We start from the raw sequence: 14,709 nt of genomic DNA, 5'->3' as shown, positions 1-14,709 counted from the left end.
GGTCACTAGAGGGCACAGACGACATCTTCACAGCTAGAATTTCTCTTATCAAGATTTTCTGTTCTGACTAACTCACCGAGAAATACAAAAAAAAAAAAAAGGTTATTTTACCCCATTTGTCATTTAAGTCTATGATACTTAATTATATGACAAAAAATAGACATAGGAGAACATCTAATATGTGCAAGCACAGTGATTCTTGCTGAGTCATTTTAGTTAAACAGTAAAGTTCTGCCCTGTTTCTCTGCAAAAACAGTAATTTGGTCAGCCTGCCGTTGCGTGGTAACCGTCTCGGAGCGTCCAGTCACGAAACCGAATTAATATTCAATGAAGCCCGCGACATGGTAGCTCGCTCAAGTAGTTCAGAAAGCCGCATTCAAAACTCGATGGATTTATTTTCTTTTTTCAATTATCTCACTTGCGAAATGTATACATTACACAACTTCTCCGCCCAAATATTTTTAAAAAAATAATTGCTCCCTGATTTGCAAATGAAAAATGACCGGAAAATGCGCTCACTGTCTTGCAACCACAAACGATTTTGATTGGTTCGTTATCGTTTGCGTTGCGTTAAGTTATATATGTCACGTGACGGTAAAACATAAACGACACAAACCAAGATAAAACAACTAAACAAAGGATTAAATGAAACAAGTTAGTGTCGTTTACCCCCATAATATGATTTTAAACATAATTTATGCGATCCAATCATAATGAAATACCAAACCGCTATGTTCCGCCCACTTTCGCTTCCTTGTGATTGTCCTCATTAACGGGCGGGTTGCATTTCTATGAGCAGCATTGACTCCCTCCTCTCCATTTCGCCTGATCCACGCAGAGAGAGCGCCACCCATCTCCCCATATTGCAACTCCTGTCTCGGTTCACCTTTACATTTGGGCTCGCATCATCCATCCTGCGCCCGAGCGTCTCAGCAGCCGGAACCGAGGGGTTTACAGGGACTAGGAAATGATCTCGCCGGAGCTTAATTTGAATTTATTTACGAGTGAGCTTTCACTTTACCTTAAAAATCAAGTTAAAGTCGGGTTATTCGGCTCTGGAGTGGGACTCTCTGTAGTGCTTGGGTTCAGCGCCGCATATGCCTGCTACTACTTGATGTCCGTGGCGAAGGTAAGGTCATTTTAAAGAATGAATGGCTCGTGAATTCGGATGCTCGTGCACGTGATGTTTGCAGCGGTTGACAGGTCCGATCTGTGCGCGAGAACTACCGGCTAATGATGTCATGATGCAAGAGGCTATTATTCTGTCATTACCGTCCTGTCAATATTCTCTCCACTTAATCCACATGTGTTGTGTTTAGTAATGCATTACATTATTGTATTGAAGGCTTAATATGTTTAAAGAAGCATTTTGAAATAAAATCATTGGTGAACATTGCAGCATATCATCTTCGCCTATTTTATTTACCAAAGCAGCAAACTGTATTGGAAATTAAATAAGGTAGCTATCATTAAGCTATAGAAATGTGTTTTGGGGAAATGACTTTGAAAATGGCATTGATGTGCCCCGTAGACTGCGGGTTTTCCACAGCAAACCTTCCACAGTGATTTACAGTATTAGTAAGTGCTGCATTTCAACATCTAATCGTTTATTAATGGGACGATTGATACATTCATTTAATAGAGAGGAAGAAGTTTCGAGTATTGGGCGAGAAATTATAAGTGACCCTCAAAGACAAAAGACAGATTGTTCTATATTGACAGAATGTTCTACCCAAATGGTTCTGAATTGGACGTATGCAACTACAAAACTAAATTATTTTGAAATATATAAACACGAGTATTAAAATTATTAAGATCTATTCATGCAATGTTCACTTGGAGATTAAAGTGTTGTTTCTAAGGGTTTGGATCCTTTATTACTTCTATTAAATTTATAATTATAATTATTAAATGAATTGTTACAATTTTATATATATATATATATATATATATATATATATATATATATATATATATATATATATATATATATATATATATTGTATTATATCATATGAAAATTATTTAATATAATATTAAAGTTATATTTTAATTAAAAAGTATATTCATTATAATATTTTATTATTATTTACATATATAATAATTTTGTTGTATTTTTTTTCAAATAAAAAAGGTTATATTTACATAATACAGTTTAAGACTTTATTTTTACAATATTTATATAATACATTAAATATAATATATTAAAATAGATAATATATAATTTAATATAATGTTTTATATAATATTATATTACATTTATATTATAATTAAATAGTATATTTATTATATTTCATTATTATTAGTATATTTAAGTTTTTAATAATTGTGTATATTTCTGTTAAAATAAAAATATGATATATTTACATAATAAAGTTTAATATTTTATTATTACAATATGTATTTTAAAATATCAAATATATTAAATATAATATATAAAAATTATATTATAATTAAAAAGTATATTTCAGTATAATATTTCATTATTATTTTTACTATATTATATAACTTGTTTTGTTATATTTCTGTTCAATATAATACAATGCAATATATATATATTATTACAATATTTATTTTAAAATGTGAAATACACTTTAATATAAATGTATATAACAATTATAATTAAAAAATATATGTATTATTAGTAGTAGTAGTGTGTTTTTACAAAAAAGAAAAGAGTAACTTCTTTAAGTAAATTCAGTTTTCCAAGGACAATATGCAAGATTAAATTCAGATTATTCAAAATTCTAAAAAGTACATTTTTAATGGCTATTTTTTATTTTATGCAGTTTTAAATGTATTAGAGTTTTGTACTATAGTTTTACATTCCAAGATAAAAATCAATCCTTATGCTCATTGTTTTCTAGAAGCCACTACTCATTGCTGGAGGAAAAAGGTTTCATCAGTTCCTGAGGGACAAATGCCCCGTGGTCTCAGAGACATACTACCCCACGTTCTGGTGCTGGGAAAGTCGAGTCCAAACACTGCTCAGGCCCTTTGTGACTGCTAAACCCTGGGTTAACTACAGAAAGTAAGTACTTCTCATTTGATCATATGCTATGACTGTGAAAATTGTTTACCATCAGCACATCAATAAATGATAATTACATTCAAATCTGCCATGACTGTAGAGAACTTGATTTGATTTTATAATTAACAGCCAAATAAATACAATTATTCAAGGAAAGTATTTGACCTATTTTTGTATTGTTAGGGAAAAGATGCACATGAAAAATCAATTCCAGCGAGCAAATATTGCCCCTTACATAAAAAATAAATATATAATATAATATAAATCATAAATTTGCATACAAAAATGTACTTTAGGGTCCTTTAAAAGTCCTTTGGTACTAGAAAGATACAGTAAATCAAGAATAAAAGTCAGTATCTTTCTGGAGTTAATTTTGCTGAAAGCTAAGTGTCCTTATGCTGTAAAATAATAGCTCAATTTCTACTGGATTTGCCTTCAAAATCAACTCTGATTTTACATTTATGCTAAAGTTGCCACCTTCTCTCCACTTGAAGATCTACAAGTGCCCTAGGTAGATGATCTGAGAGCTTTCTTCCATATTCATTTAATTTATTGCCTGATGTACTGAGAGTGCACCTCTTACGTGGGTAGACAACTGTTCTTAGCATAATGGAAGCAGAGAGAGTGTAGCCTATATACTGTAATCTTTGCTGTCTGATGATTGCACATTATTGCAGTCAAAACACTGATGCAAAAATTAATGCCAAGGTTGCCATTTATTTACTTAAAATTACCTCTATTGGATGCTTTAGGGTGAAATACCATTCTCATTACTGTAATGAAAATAATTTTGTCCAGAGACGAACACAATGATTTTCTTTTTAAATTTAAGTATTCACAGTGCATATTATAAAATCAGAACATCAATATATATATACATGAATATATATATTAAGGCTGTCGATTGAATGAGTTACTTCAGTGCAATTAATTCTATAAAAAAATAACATGTTCAAACAATTTACAGAATTAACACAATTCAAGATTGAAGCCTCCATGTTTTTGCGAGTCCCAGTCAGCAAGGGGCAAACACACCTCCAGCTGTACAGGCTATGCACAGCTGTAAAGACAACAAACAACAGCTGTTCCAAGACAAAACAGAAATCATTTTTTAAGTTTCAAACAACATTTAACTTGACACAGCATCGTCAAAACACTGTTTTTTTTACTAGAGATGCTAAAAACCTGAAAAGGTGTCTGTCTGAAGCATGTGTACAGACTGAAGTAAATCTCTTTAAGTCTACCTCGGAGAGAGTGATGAACGCAGGGGCGTTTCTAGAGACTCTGGGGGCCCCAGGCAGAAAGAGCCTTTTCCTTTTCCTCTTCCTCTTGCTTTCGTTTTGTTTTAATATGCCCAGACGGGTAAATCCGCTTCATGGTCCGTCATTTAATTGCCGCTCTGAAACTATGAAACTTTTGACAGCAAGCTCGTAGCATGGAGGCCCTTTTAGGGGGGTTCTGGACTTGTCAATGCAGAGTCTTGTACCATCAAATAATTTAAGGGGGTTCCAAGTTGTCATTGCTGTGGTCCAATGTAATCAGCCATCCTTGAGGGGGCCCCCTTCCAGCTTGGGGCCCCAGGCATTTGCCTGGTTTGCCTACCCTGTTGCAACATCTCTGGATGAACGCAATTGTAAAATGGATGGCTGTAGACTGCAAGCCAATGATAGGCTTATGTTCAATGGTGTGGATATAAACCAAACGATATATTGACTTCTAAAGCCACTTTTTGTTTTGCTAATCAATGCTTTTCTCGTCTAGTAACCATCAGTTATTAATTAGGTTTAAATTGCTTTAATGTTGCAGTGTATCCCTTATTGGACCAATTTAGAGAAATCACTCACTTTGCATTTCTACTAAATGTTCAGGAACAATATCATCCTCCATTCTTTCATCTAGTCACCTGAATTGCTTTTAACGAGATTGGAATCAATAGCTAATCTGTTGCGCCATCTCAATATGCAGGCGGCACGAGAGACGCACATGTGTTAGAGCAGCTAAATCTGTTTACGGATCATGCGCATTTGCTAGGGTATGATTGAGGACGGTGTGTTTTAAGTCAAGGGCGTCTGAGTTTGACCGTCCCAGCAGCTGCGCATTCCCATTAGGAAGGAAGGGTGTGATGCATATTGGGACACACTGAATGCTCTTGTGTATGATGTTATCAACTGAAGCCCATTGCTGTCTCTGTCACAGCCAGCAAGCTTAAATTCCATGTAGTCAGGTGTGAAATTGGGGCATTTGTTTTGAAAACAGCACCTTCTTGGAATACAGATCCAAATGGAACATCCATCCTTCAAATGCCAACAGTATTTGAGCACTATATTCAGATTGATAGCGTAATATCATGATACTAAAGGAATGTTCTGGGTTCAATACAAGTTGAATACAAGGAACAAGTTATTGACAACAACAGAAAATAACGTTGGCCCTAGATTTCAGAAACAAGCAAAAACCTGTTTACAGTAATATTATATATATTATATATAGCAATGTTTCCCTCATGTAGACTTGACCTCATGACGGTTTAGTGTACAGTAGAGTTCAATTACCCAGTCTAGGTAAACATATGATTATTTATATCTGTCATCCCAAGAAAAATGTGATGTAGTAATCCATAAATCACTTTATTTTCTGTATAGTCACACAGTACAAACATTACAGATGCAATGAAAACTCAAAGCATGTCTCCCAATGAAGTTATACACACACATACAGACATGTGAAACAGGTGATCCTCTTTGGATACTTTGTTGGTTTTTATTTTATTTCTGTTACCTACTCCAGAGAAGGAGCTTAAAATCACACAAAAACGGCTCTGAGGAACTATAGTTCTTTAGGTGCGAAAGCGACAAAAAGTACTAGTCCTGGGGGAAAGTACCCAATACGAACTTAAGTACTGCCAGTGGAAAAGGGCCTATTGGCTCCTAAACTAAACATTTAGGAGCTTTTAGTTGCCAAATCACAGAATTGCTTGATTTACATTGTTGTTCAGAAAAGAGATACCAAGCCAAAGAAAAGGAAGACTGCTGATAACCCATTAATCAGGTTTTCAATATTTATATAGTTGAGTGCATAAGTTTGCATTCCCTTTTGTACTGTCTTTCTGTACTATTGCCCAGACACAGAGACTCTAAGAGTTCTAATTGAATGAAATCCCAGAGGAAGTTTATTGTGCTACTCAAATCTCAATCAATAAAAAAATAAGATTTGGTGCATAACGTGGGACTTTTGTTTTTAAAGAAGCCTGAAATACGTATGGGACTCTTATTTTGAAATATCTGTGCTCACAGTTGTGATCTCACTGACAGCTGATTCGCTGAGACCCTGCTAACCCGAGCTCCTGAGTTCAAAAGACCTAGTTTAAAAGAGTAATTTGTTCTTGAATGGGACATCAAGGCTCGATCTGTGTTTGCTGTTGCATGCAGCGAGTTCAGCACATCAGAACGGGTGGAAAGTGGCTTGAGACACATTGGTGTGCTCTCGAAATTGTATAAATAACTTGACAAAACCTGACTGTTGCCAATTGTGACTTAGATTTAAAATTATTGTCGCAATAATTTTAGTTTGAGCATCCCGACCAGCCCGACATAGAAACATTAACTCACTTGTACATTTGGGCCGGGATTATCTCTTTGTCTGGCAAATTGAGGACAGGAGGACTGTTCCGGAAACATATTTTTTACTGCAGTTCAGTTTGGTAATGATAGTTGTGCAGAATTGACACTTATTACCTTGAAAGATTATGCATGCTAACATGAGGCTAACACATAGTGTACTTGAATCACTTAGTAAACTACGCTATTATTATATATACCAGAGTATACCAGAAAGGGACTGTTTAGATGAAGCAAATAGGAATCACGTTGCTAACGCATAATGCATAGCCAGAAGTTCATCCACCAACAGTAGTCCCATCTCAAAAGGACAATTTAGACAACTTGCAAGCTGAGTGACTCCAGCCAGGTCTCCTAAGCAAACAAACTGGCCCGGTTGTTTGGGAAGGTAGAGTTATGTTGGGTTAAACTCCTCGTGGTCGCTATAATGTGATTCGGTCTTGGTGGGGCGCGTGGCGAGTTGTGCTTGGATGCCGCGGAGAATAGCGCGAGGCCTCCACGCTCCATGGAAATGCGCTCAACAATCCACGTGATTAGATGCACGAATTGACGGTCTCAGAGGCGGAGGCAACTGAGATTCATCCTCTGCCACCTGGAATGAGGCGAGTCACTACACCACCACGAGGACCTAGAGTGTATTGGGAATTGGGCATTCCAAATTGGGGAGAAAAAATTCTGCTTTTATACCCTCCAGAATGCCTTCTTAAAGTGACTTCCCTTGGAAGAACATAAGTGTAAACACAATTTTTGTGAGTCAAGTCTAGGTTATAGTCACAGATGCTCTCCAAAGAGCTTAACTTGTTTTGAACCCGGAACATTCCTCTTAGGCAGCGGATCCCAACCCTGTTCCTGGAGCAGCCCCCAGGGAGATATCCAAAATGTGTTGTGCTGGGGTCCTCCAGGAACAGGGTTTGGAACCACTGCTCTAAGGTACTGTATTTGATGCAGGCTATAAATGTGATATGTTTACTTCTCTAGACACATTTGTGAAAGTAGATTGTTTTTGGCAAGTGCTATGCCAGATTGGTCTCTCTCTGGCTGGTATTTTGCAATGTGGGATTTACATGTCTATAAAAAACATTCCCACATTCAGAGAGTGGGCCGTTCCTGATGGCATAGGCTAGATTTCCTAAAGCACTAAGAAAACACTAGTAGCATTAAGTAGTACTTATTCTCTATGGCGCAATTTCCAAAAGCTTCTTTATTTAAGTCGAATGTAAAAATGCTCGTAAAGTTAAGAAATTAAGTCCATTAAGTGCAACTTAAACTTATCATTCTCGCATATTTTACAGTTTATCAGAGACAAAGGGACATTTAATAAATTATATTAATATATTGTGATCATTGAAATATCTCACTGATATCAATAGGCAGTTTCCACAGTCTGCGCATGCAGCGTAATAGTTAATGTATTTTCGATGCTTCGAAAAGGCTACAAACATCTTTCAGGTTTGATAGTATTTCCACAAACTTCTCGACATATTGGCTAAAATTTCAGCACCTTTGGAGCGGACAGCTTCTGTAATGAAGCACTTAAGTTCTATTTTATTATGAGCAGGCTATGTCATGGTTTGGAAAACAGGTGTTATTATATCGTTAAATAATGAGCATCGTTAAATAAGATGATTGTAAAAGCTTAAGCTGCACCTTTATCGGGAAATCCAGCCATAGCCTGTGAACAGACATGGACTAGAGTGCAAATTTTATGAGCGGTCTGAAATTTCATACCCCACATTTATCTTTACAGGGTCATCTAGTCTCTGAGAAAGCTGGTTTGGTGTAAAGATGGCTAGGCTCAGCTGTAAGAAAACACGAGTGCCCTTTGACACAGATTGAGTCTCTCTGGAGGGATCAAACACTGTCATGATGAGGCAACAAAACAACAGATGAGTGTGTGTCTAACAATGAGTTCACATGCCTAGGAACATGTGCTACCAGTCAATCCATTGTAAATCCATTATTAATTAGCAATATCTCAGTTGAATGTGGGCAAAATAGTGATATGGTGGCTTAATAAAATGCAGCAAATATGTCAAATTAACATGATACATTCAGAGTCTGAGGTGTTTTAGTATAATGTTGAATGTCGGGATGTAGAGTTGTGGTAAACTGATATACAGCTGCCCCCAAAAGTATTTGGACACTAAAGCCACACTTAAAAATGAATGGATGACAAAATACCAAACCAATGACAAAACCAATGACTTTTATACAAGTATATCACAAGCAAACTTTTCAAGCAAAATATTTCACAAAATGAAGTTTGTTAGCATTAAACATATAAAACAATAGAAATTTTGTTCAAAATAAAGACATATTTGGACATATTTTGTCAAACATTCGTGGGACATCGAATTAAAGCATGCATACTTACTTTGAAACTTCTTCAAATAAGCTTGCGTTTGCACTCTCCCACATTTGCATACCTATTATTTAAGTAAATGGAGTGCAAAGTCTATTGTGTTGACACCCTTAACTTGCTGAACTATACCCATGGTGGTTTCTGGGGTTTGCACGATACTGATTTGTAATGGTCAACTAGTTGAGCCGAACCCCCCCAACGGTTACTGTAGCATCTGTGTGTTCTTTATCAAAGTGAAATTGAGCCACTTTGCTCATTCATATTCATTTCTATTCATGAGTAAAGTGATAACTGATTAGACAATTCAGTAATATTCATCAGGAAAGCGCTAGCTGATTGTTTAGAGAAACTAGTCGACTAGTCGACTTCTAGTTGACAATCTCGACTACCTTATCCATCCATCCATCTTCTGCTGCCTATCTGGGACCAGGTTGTGGTAGCAGCAGATTAAGCAAAGTTCCTTTGTCACATCCTCCGGTTCATTCTGGGGGATCCTAAGGCATTCCCAGCCGAGAGATATAATCCCTCCATCATGTTCTGGGACTTCCCCAGAGGCTCCTTCCAGTTGGACAAGCCCGGAACAACTCCGCAGGAAGGCACCCATGAGGCATCCTAATCAGATGCTTGAACTACCTCAACTGGCTCCTTTCAACATGGAGGAGCAGCAGCTCTACTCTGAGCCCCTCTCGGATGTCAGAGCTTCGCATCCCTTAGGGTATGCCCTGTCTTCCTGTGAAGAAAGGCCACTTGTATCCGCTATCTTATTCTTTCGGTCACTACCCCAAAGCTCATGACGATAGATGAGGGTTGGAGCGTAGACTGACTTGTAAATTGAGAGCTTTGCCTTTAGGCTCAACTCCCTCTTCATCACCACAGTCCGATTCAGCGATCACATTAATGCAACCGCTACACCAGTCGCGTGTAGCTCACTCGTGAACAAGACCCCAGATACTTGAACACCTCCACTTGGGGCAGCTGCTCGCTCTCTACCTGAAGAGGAAAATCCACCCTTCGTATGTGTAAGAGAACCATGGCCTCAGACTTGGAGGTCCTGATCCTCATCCCAAATGCTTCATACTCGGCCCCATTGTGTGCTGGAGGTCACAGCCTGATGATGCAAAAAGGACTACGTCATCTGCAAATTGCAGAGGTGCAATGAGGCCCCCAAACTGAACACATTCCCCACTTTGGCTGCTCCTTGAAATCCTGGCTATGAATATCACTAACTGGATTGATGACAAGGGACAGCGCTGTCGGAGTCCAGATCCCAATTGGGAACCTTGTTGTCGAATAGCCGTTTGATCTCATTTAATATAACATGAGATCATATGAAACTCTAATGATGACACTTGGGGGGAGCACTTCAGCTCGAGTGCCTAATAGAGAAGAAGAAGAAGACACAGCTCAAAGCCCAGACTCACTCCAAACCTTCCAAGATTGCAAAGTATGAGGGAATTATATAAAACTGGTAATACAGAAGCAGTGTCGTCATGAAATAAAGTGGAGCTGGCAAGCAAACTTGCATGTCAGAATATCTAAAAAGAAAACACCCATTATATCATTAATGCATCCTTTGTTAAATTTCAATTAATAAGGAAGCGGGTCATGCATTAAGCACAAACTCCGAAACTGCCATTTCTCTGTGTGGTCAAAGCCGCTTCTATGAGTTGCATGAAGTGACCCAGTCTAAGAGGGAGAGAATGAAACTGCACCCGGCTGGCTGATGCTCTAGTCTCCTACACACGCTGGCTCGCAACATATTGAATCATAATATATGTGTCACGGTGTGTATCTTATCATAAGGCAATCGGCGATACGCAACTGTATTGAAAAGATACATATATAAGGAGTGGTGGTGGCGTAGTGGCTAAAGCACAGGGCTGTTAATCAGAAGGTCACAGGTTCTAACCCCACAGCCACCACCATTGTGTCCTTGAGCAAGGCACTTAACTCCAGGTTGCTCCGGGGGGATTGTCCCTGTAATAAGTGCACTGTAAGTCGCTTTGGATAAAAGCGTCTGCCAAATGCATAAATGTAAATGTAAATGGATTGATATCAAGTGAACAAAACTGTGAGACAGGGTATGAGTTAGGGTTAGGCAAAATAATAAAACAAAATAATTATTTTGGGCTGGTTTTCCTGTATAAATATCTAAAACTCCTTTAAAACAGTATACATTTAAAACAAGACAAAAATACTTGTCTTGAAAATCTATTTTTGCAGTGTTTTTACTGGATTCAATTTGTATTAAATCTTTAAATATTTTTTTCCTGACATTTTGTGAAGATCATTTTGAGGTCTTTTTTATTTTTAGTTTAGCACATCTATAATACAACCACTTAACCTGAGACACAAGCTGAATTGTCGATTTAGAGCTAATTAATTAATTGTTGCAGTAATCGGCCGAATTGTCAAATAGTTTAGTCCAGATTATCAAAATAATCCTTAGTTGCAGCCCTAGACTAGTCTCTGCAACCCCTAGTGGTTACTCTACTACCTGTGTGAACTTGAAGGGAACTGACTTCATACATCCATGAAGAATCACCTTTAGATTAGTTGTTTAACAGTAACTGCAAACATGGCTAAGAAAGTAAAGAAAAGATCAATTTGTTTGCAGATGTCACTTTGTTTGATGATTTGTATCTAATGCAATGACATTTAGACATTTGAATGTGTGACATAAGTGTTCAAAAGTGACCAAATATGGGTCACTGCATATACACCAATTAGTCAGCCAATATTTGGCCATTCGATGTTATCTGCATCAGCTGATAACTGTACGTGCTTATACAACGGCAATTCCGAAAAAGTTGGGACAGTATGCAATACAAGCAAATTGCATATTTACCCTTTGCTATATTGAAAGCGCTACAACTAAACATTATATGATGTCTTTCCTTGTGAATTTAATTGTTTTTTGAAAATGTACATTCATTTCAAATCATGTGATTACAACACGCTCAAAAATGTTGGGACATTCAAGTGTTTACCACTGTGAAACATCATAATATGTTCTAATAACACTTATTAAGCATTTAGACACTAAGACACAAGTTTGTTAAGTTTAGAAAGTGGAATTTTCCCCCAATCATCCATTATGCACAATTGTACAGGGTCTTTGCTGTGCTTCATAATGCATCACACATTCACAATTGGAGATGGTCTGGACTGCTGGCAGGCCAATCTAGCACCCACACTCTCTGTTTATTCGACCAGTATGTGGATTGAAGTTGTCCTGCTGAAAATTCCAGGACATCCCTGGAAAAGACAGTGCTGGATGGCAGTATATGCTGCTCCAATATTTTTACATATCTGTCTGCATTCATGATGTTCACACAGATGTGCGAGTTACCCATGCCATCTCTGGCCCATACAGACACATCTCTGGCCCATACAGACACTGGCTTTTGGACCTGACGCTGATAACAGCTTGGATGTTCCTTTTCCTCTTTGGCTCAGAGAGCATGACGGCTGTGTTTTTCAAAAACTCTTTGAAAAGTGGACACATCGGACCAAAAAACTCAGTTCCATTGTTTTACTTTCCATCTAAGATGAGAACGAGTCCAGAGATGTCGGCAGCACTTCTGGACAGTGTTGATGTATGGCTTCTGCTTTACATAGTAAAGTCTTAACTTGCATCTGTGGATGCAGCGGTGAATGGTGTTGACTAACAAAGGTTTACTAAAGTAATCCCAAGCCCATGTTCATGATATCTATTACAGATGAATGATGTTTTTTTAACACAGTGACATCTGAGTGATTAGAGGTCACACACATTCAGAAGTGATTTTTGTCTTGCCCTTTACGCACCGAGATTTGATCATATTCCTTGAATCTATTAAATATATTGTGCACTGAACATGCATCATAAACCAGATAGGCCTGTAATATATAGAATATATAATATATTGCCATTATATTGGTCATCGGCTACTCTCTGTGTTTCCCCTAGGATTTATTTCAGCAGCGGTGGTGTTGTGCGCATATCCACAAACCATGCCGGACCTGTATTAATGCATGTTGATGGGAGAATAGCTTAAAACACTGGTGTCAAACTCAATTTCAGCCTGGGCCACATCAGCGTTTTGTGTACCCTCAAATAACCTGTTGACAATGTGGCGCCAGCACATGCTTTGGTAGCATCCATGCAATTACCAATAATATTACATGTTATGTTAGTAACTATGGTTTCTACAGTATATAAAGAACATTGGCATTTTAATATAAAGATTTTTATAAAGGCATTTTGTAATTATAAACAGCTTTCTAAATACATTTAAAAACTTTTTCTGACACAAATACCATAGTTAATACAGTTTGTTTTATTACAGTAAATCCATGGTAAATGTTTATAAGCATTGTGATGAGAGGATTGAAAAGCCTTCTAATTTTTGTTTTCTCCATTTTGTTTTGTCATTTCTTTGTTTCATCACGAGACAAGAAAAAGAGTTTTGCAACAGACAATTCAAACGGATTTCACAATCCCAGCCGCGCATCTCAAAATAGTCTCTGTGGTTGAGGCCAGTCCGCAAATTATCGCACCTGCTCTGCGCTCGTGCTGCTCTATCTATTGAGTCATGTTGATAATTGACCCGTGTAGCACAGTTTCATTCTGCTTTTGAAATGAGAAAAATGCATTCCAAATCATTATGTTAAGATGACAGGAGAAGGCTCATTAATATTCATGAGGATAGCGCTTACTGAACTGAAACACTGAGATCCCCTGCCATCCTATGTTTCAGAAATGAGCTTGTGGGTCACATGTAGTGAAATGAGTTTGACAAATGTGTGTTATCAGGTGACATCATCGTGAGTGTGTGCTTGAATTTGTGTTTGTATGTAGTAAGTCTCTTTCTCAGTGTACAAAGCGCATAGCTGACTGTGGCTGACAAGCGTTATGTTGCATTAAGAATATTAAATGAACCATGTGAAATCGTAACAGTGGCGCTCAAAATACAGTGGCGGCTATGTGCCACTGCAAAATGCATATAGGCGAAACACTGACTCTGCTTTCAAGATAGTGGTATCTCCATCAGCCACTGAAACAACTAATATAGAGCCTGGATGCAAACTGACGTCCAGCAGGGGAAGAGATGTCAGCTCAGAGCACAGTTGGGGTTTTGCTAGTGCCAGACTGCAGACTAGCTTTGGCTTTAGATCAGATAGAATCTAGATAGGGTGGCTGTGGCTCAGGTGGTAGAGCAGGTTGACCACTAATCGCAGGGTTGGTGGTTCGATTCCTGGCCCACATGACTCCAAATGCCGAAGTGTCCTTGGGCAAGACACTGAACCCCAAGTTGCACCTAATGGCAGGCTAGCACCTTACATAGCAGCTCTGCCATCATTAGTGTATGAATGTGTGTGTGAATGGGGGAATGAGTCACAGTGTAAAGCACTTTGAATACCGTTAAGGTTAAAAAAGAGCTATATAAGTGCAGACCATTTACCATAGTGTCCATATCCAACGATGTTGCTTAATGAAGAGTGCGTTTAATATTTTATGTGGTTGAAATGTGCAATAAATGTCAAAACCAATAAACCCTTACTACTGTAGTAAATGTTCAACCATTTAAAGAATTAAGTGGAATGTACAGCATTTGATGTAAGTAATCCGGTGTTAGATTGCCCAATATATCAGAGAGGAATGATTTGCACTAATGATTGAATTTAAGAGCATTTTGGAATCGTAACTATTCTAT

At 37.6% G+C, this 14,709-nt stretch overlaps 1 protein-coding gene across 2 annotated transcripts in view; it reads left to right on the top strand.

Moving 5' to 3' along the window:
- The first annotated feature begins 842 nt into the window (after positions 1-842).
- abhd3 (abhydrolase domain containing 3, phospholipase) overlaps positions 843-14,709 on the top strand; it is a 47,174-nt gene continuing 33,307 nt past the window's right edge. For both annotated transcript variants that reach the window (XM_052135093.1, XM_052135094.1), the window contains exons 1-2: positions 843-1,129; positions 2,868-3,031. In XM_052135093.1, coding sequence (XP_051991053.1) covers positions 968-1,129; positions 2,868-3,031 — 326 coding nt within the window. In that variant the 5' untranslated portion in view covers positions 843-967. The remainder of the gene's footprint in view (positions 1,130-2,867; positions 3,032-14,709) is intronic.

This window comes from Xyrauchen texanus, chromosome 9 (assembly GCF_025860055.1).
Source record: "Xyrauchen texanus isolate HMW12.3.18 chromosome 9, RBS_HiC_50CHRs, whole genome shotgun sequence".
Taxonomy (NCBI): domain Eukaryota; kingdom Metazoa; phylum Chordata; class Actinopteri; order Cypriniformes; family Catostomidae; genus Xyrauchen; species Xyrauchen texanus.
Note: the sequence above shows the minus strand (reverse complement) of the source record. Positions and strands in the feature narration are given on the sequence as shown.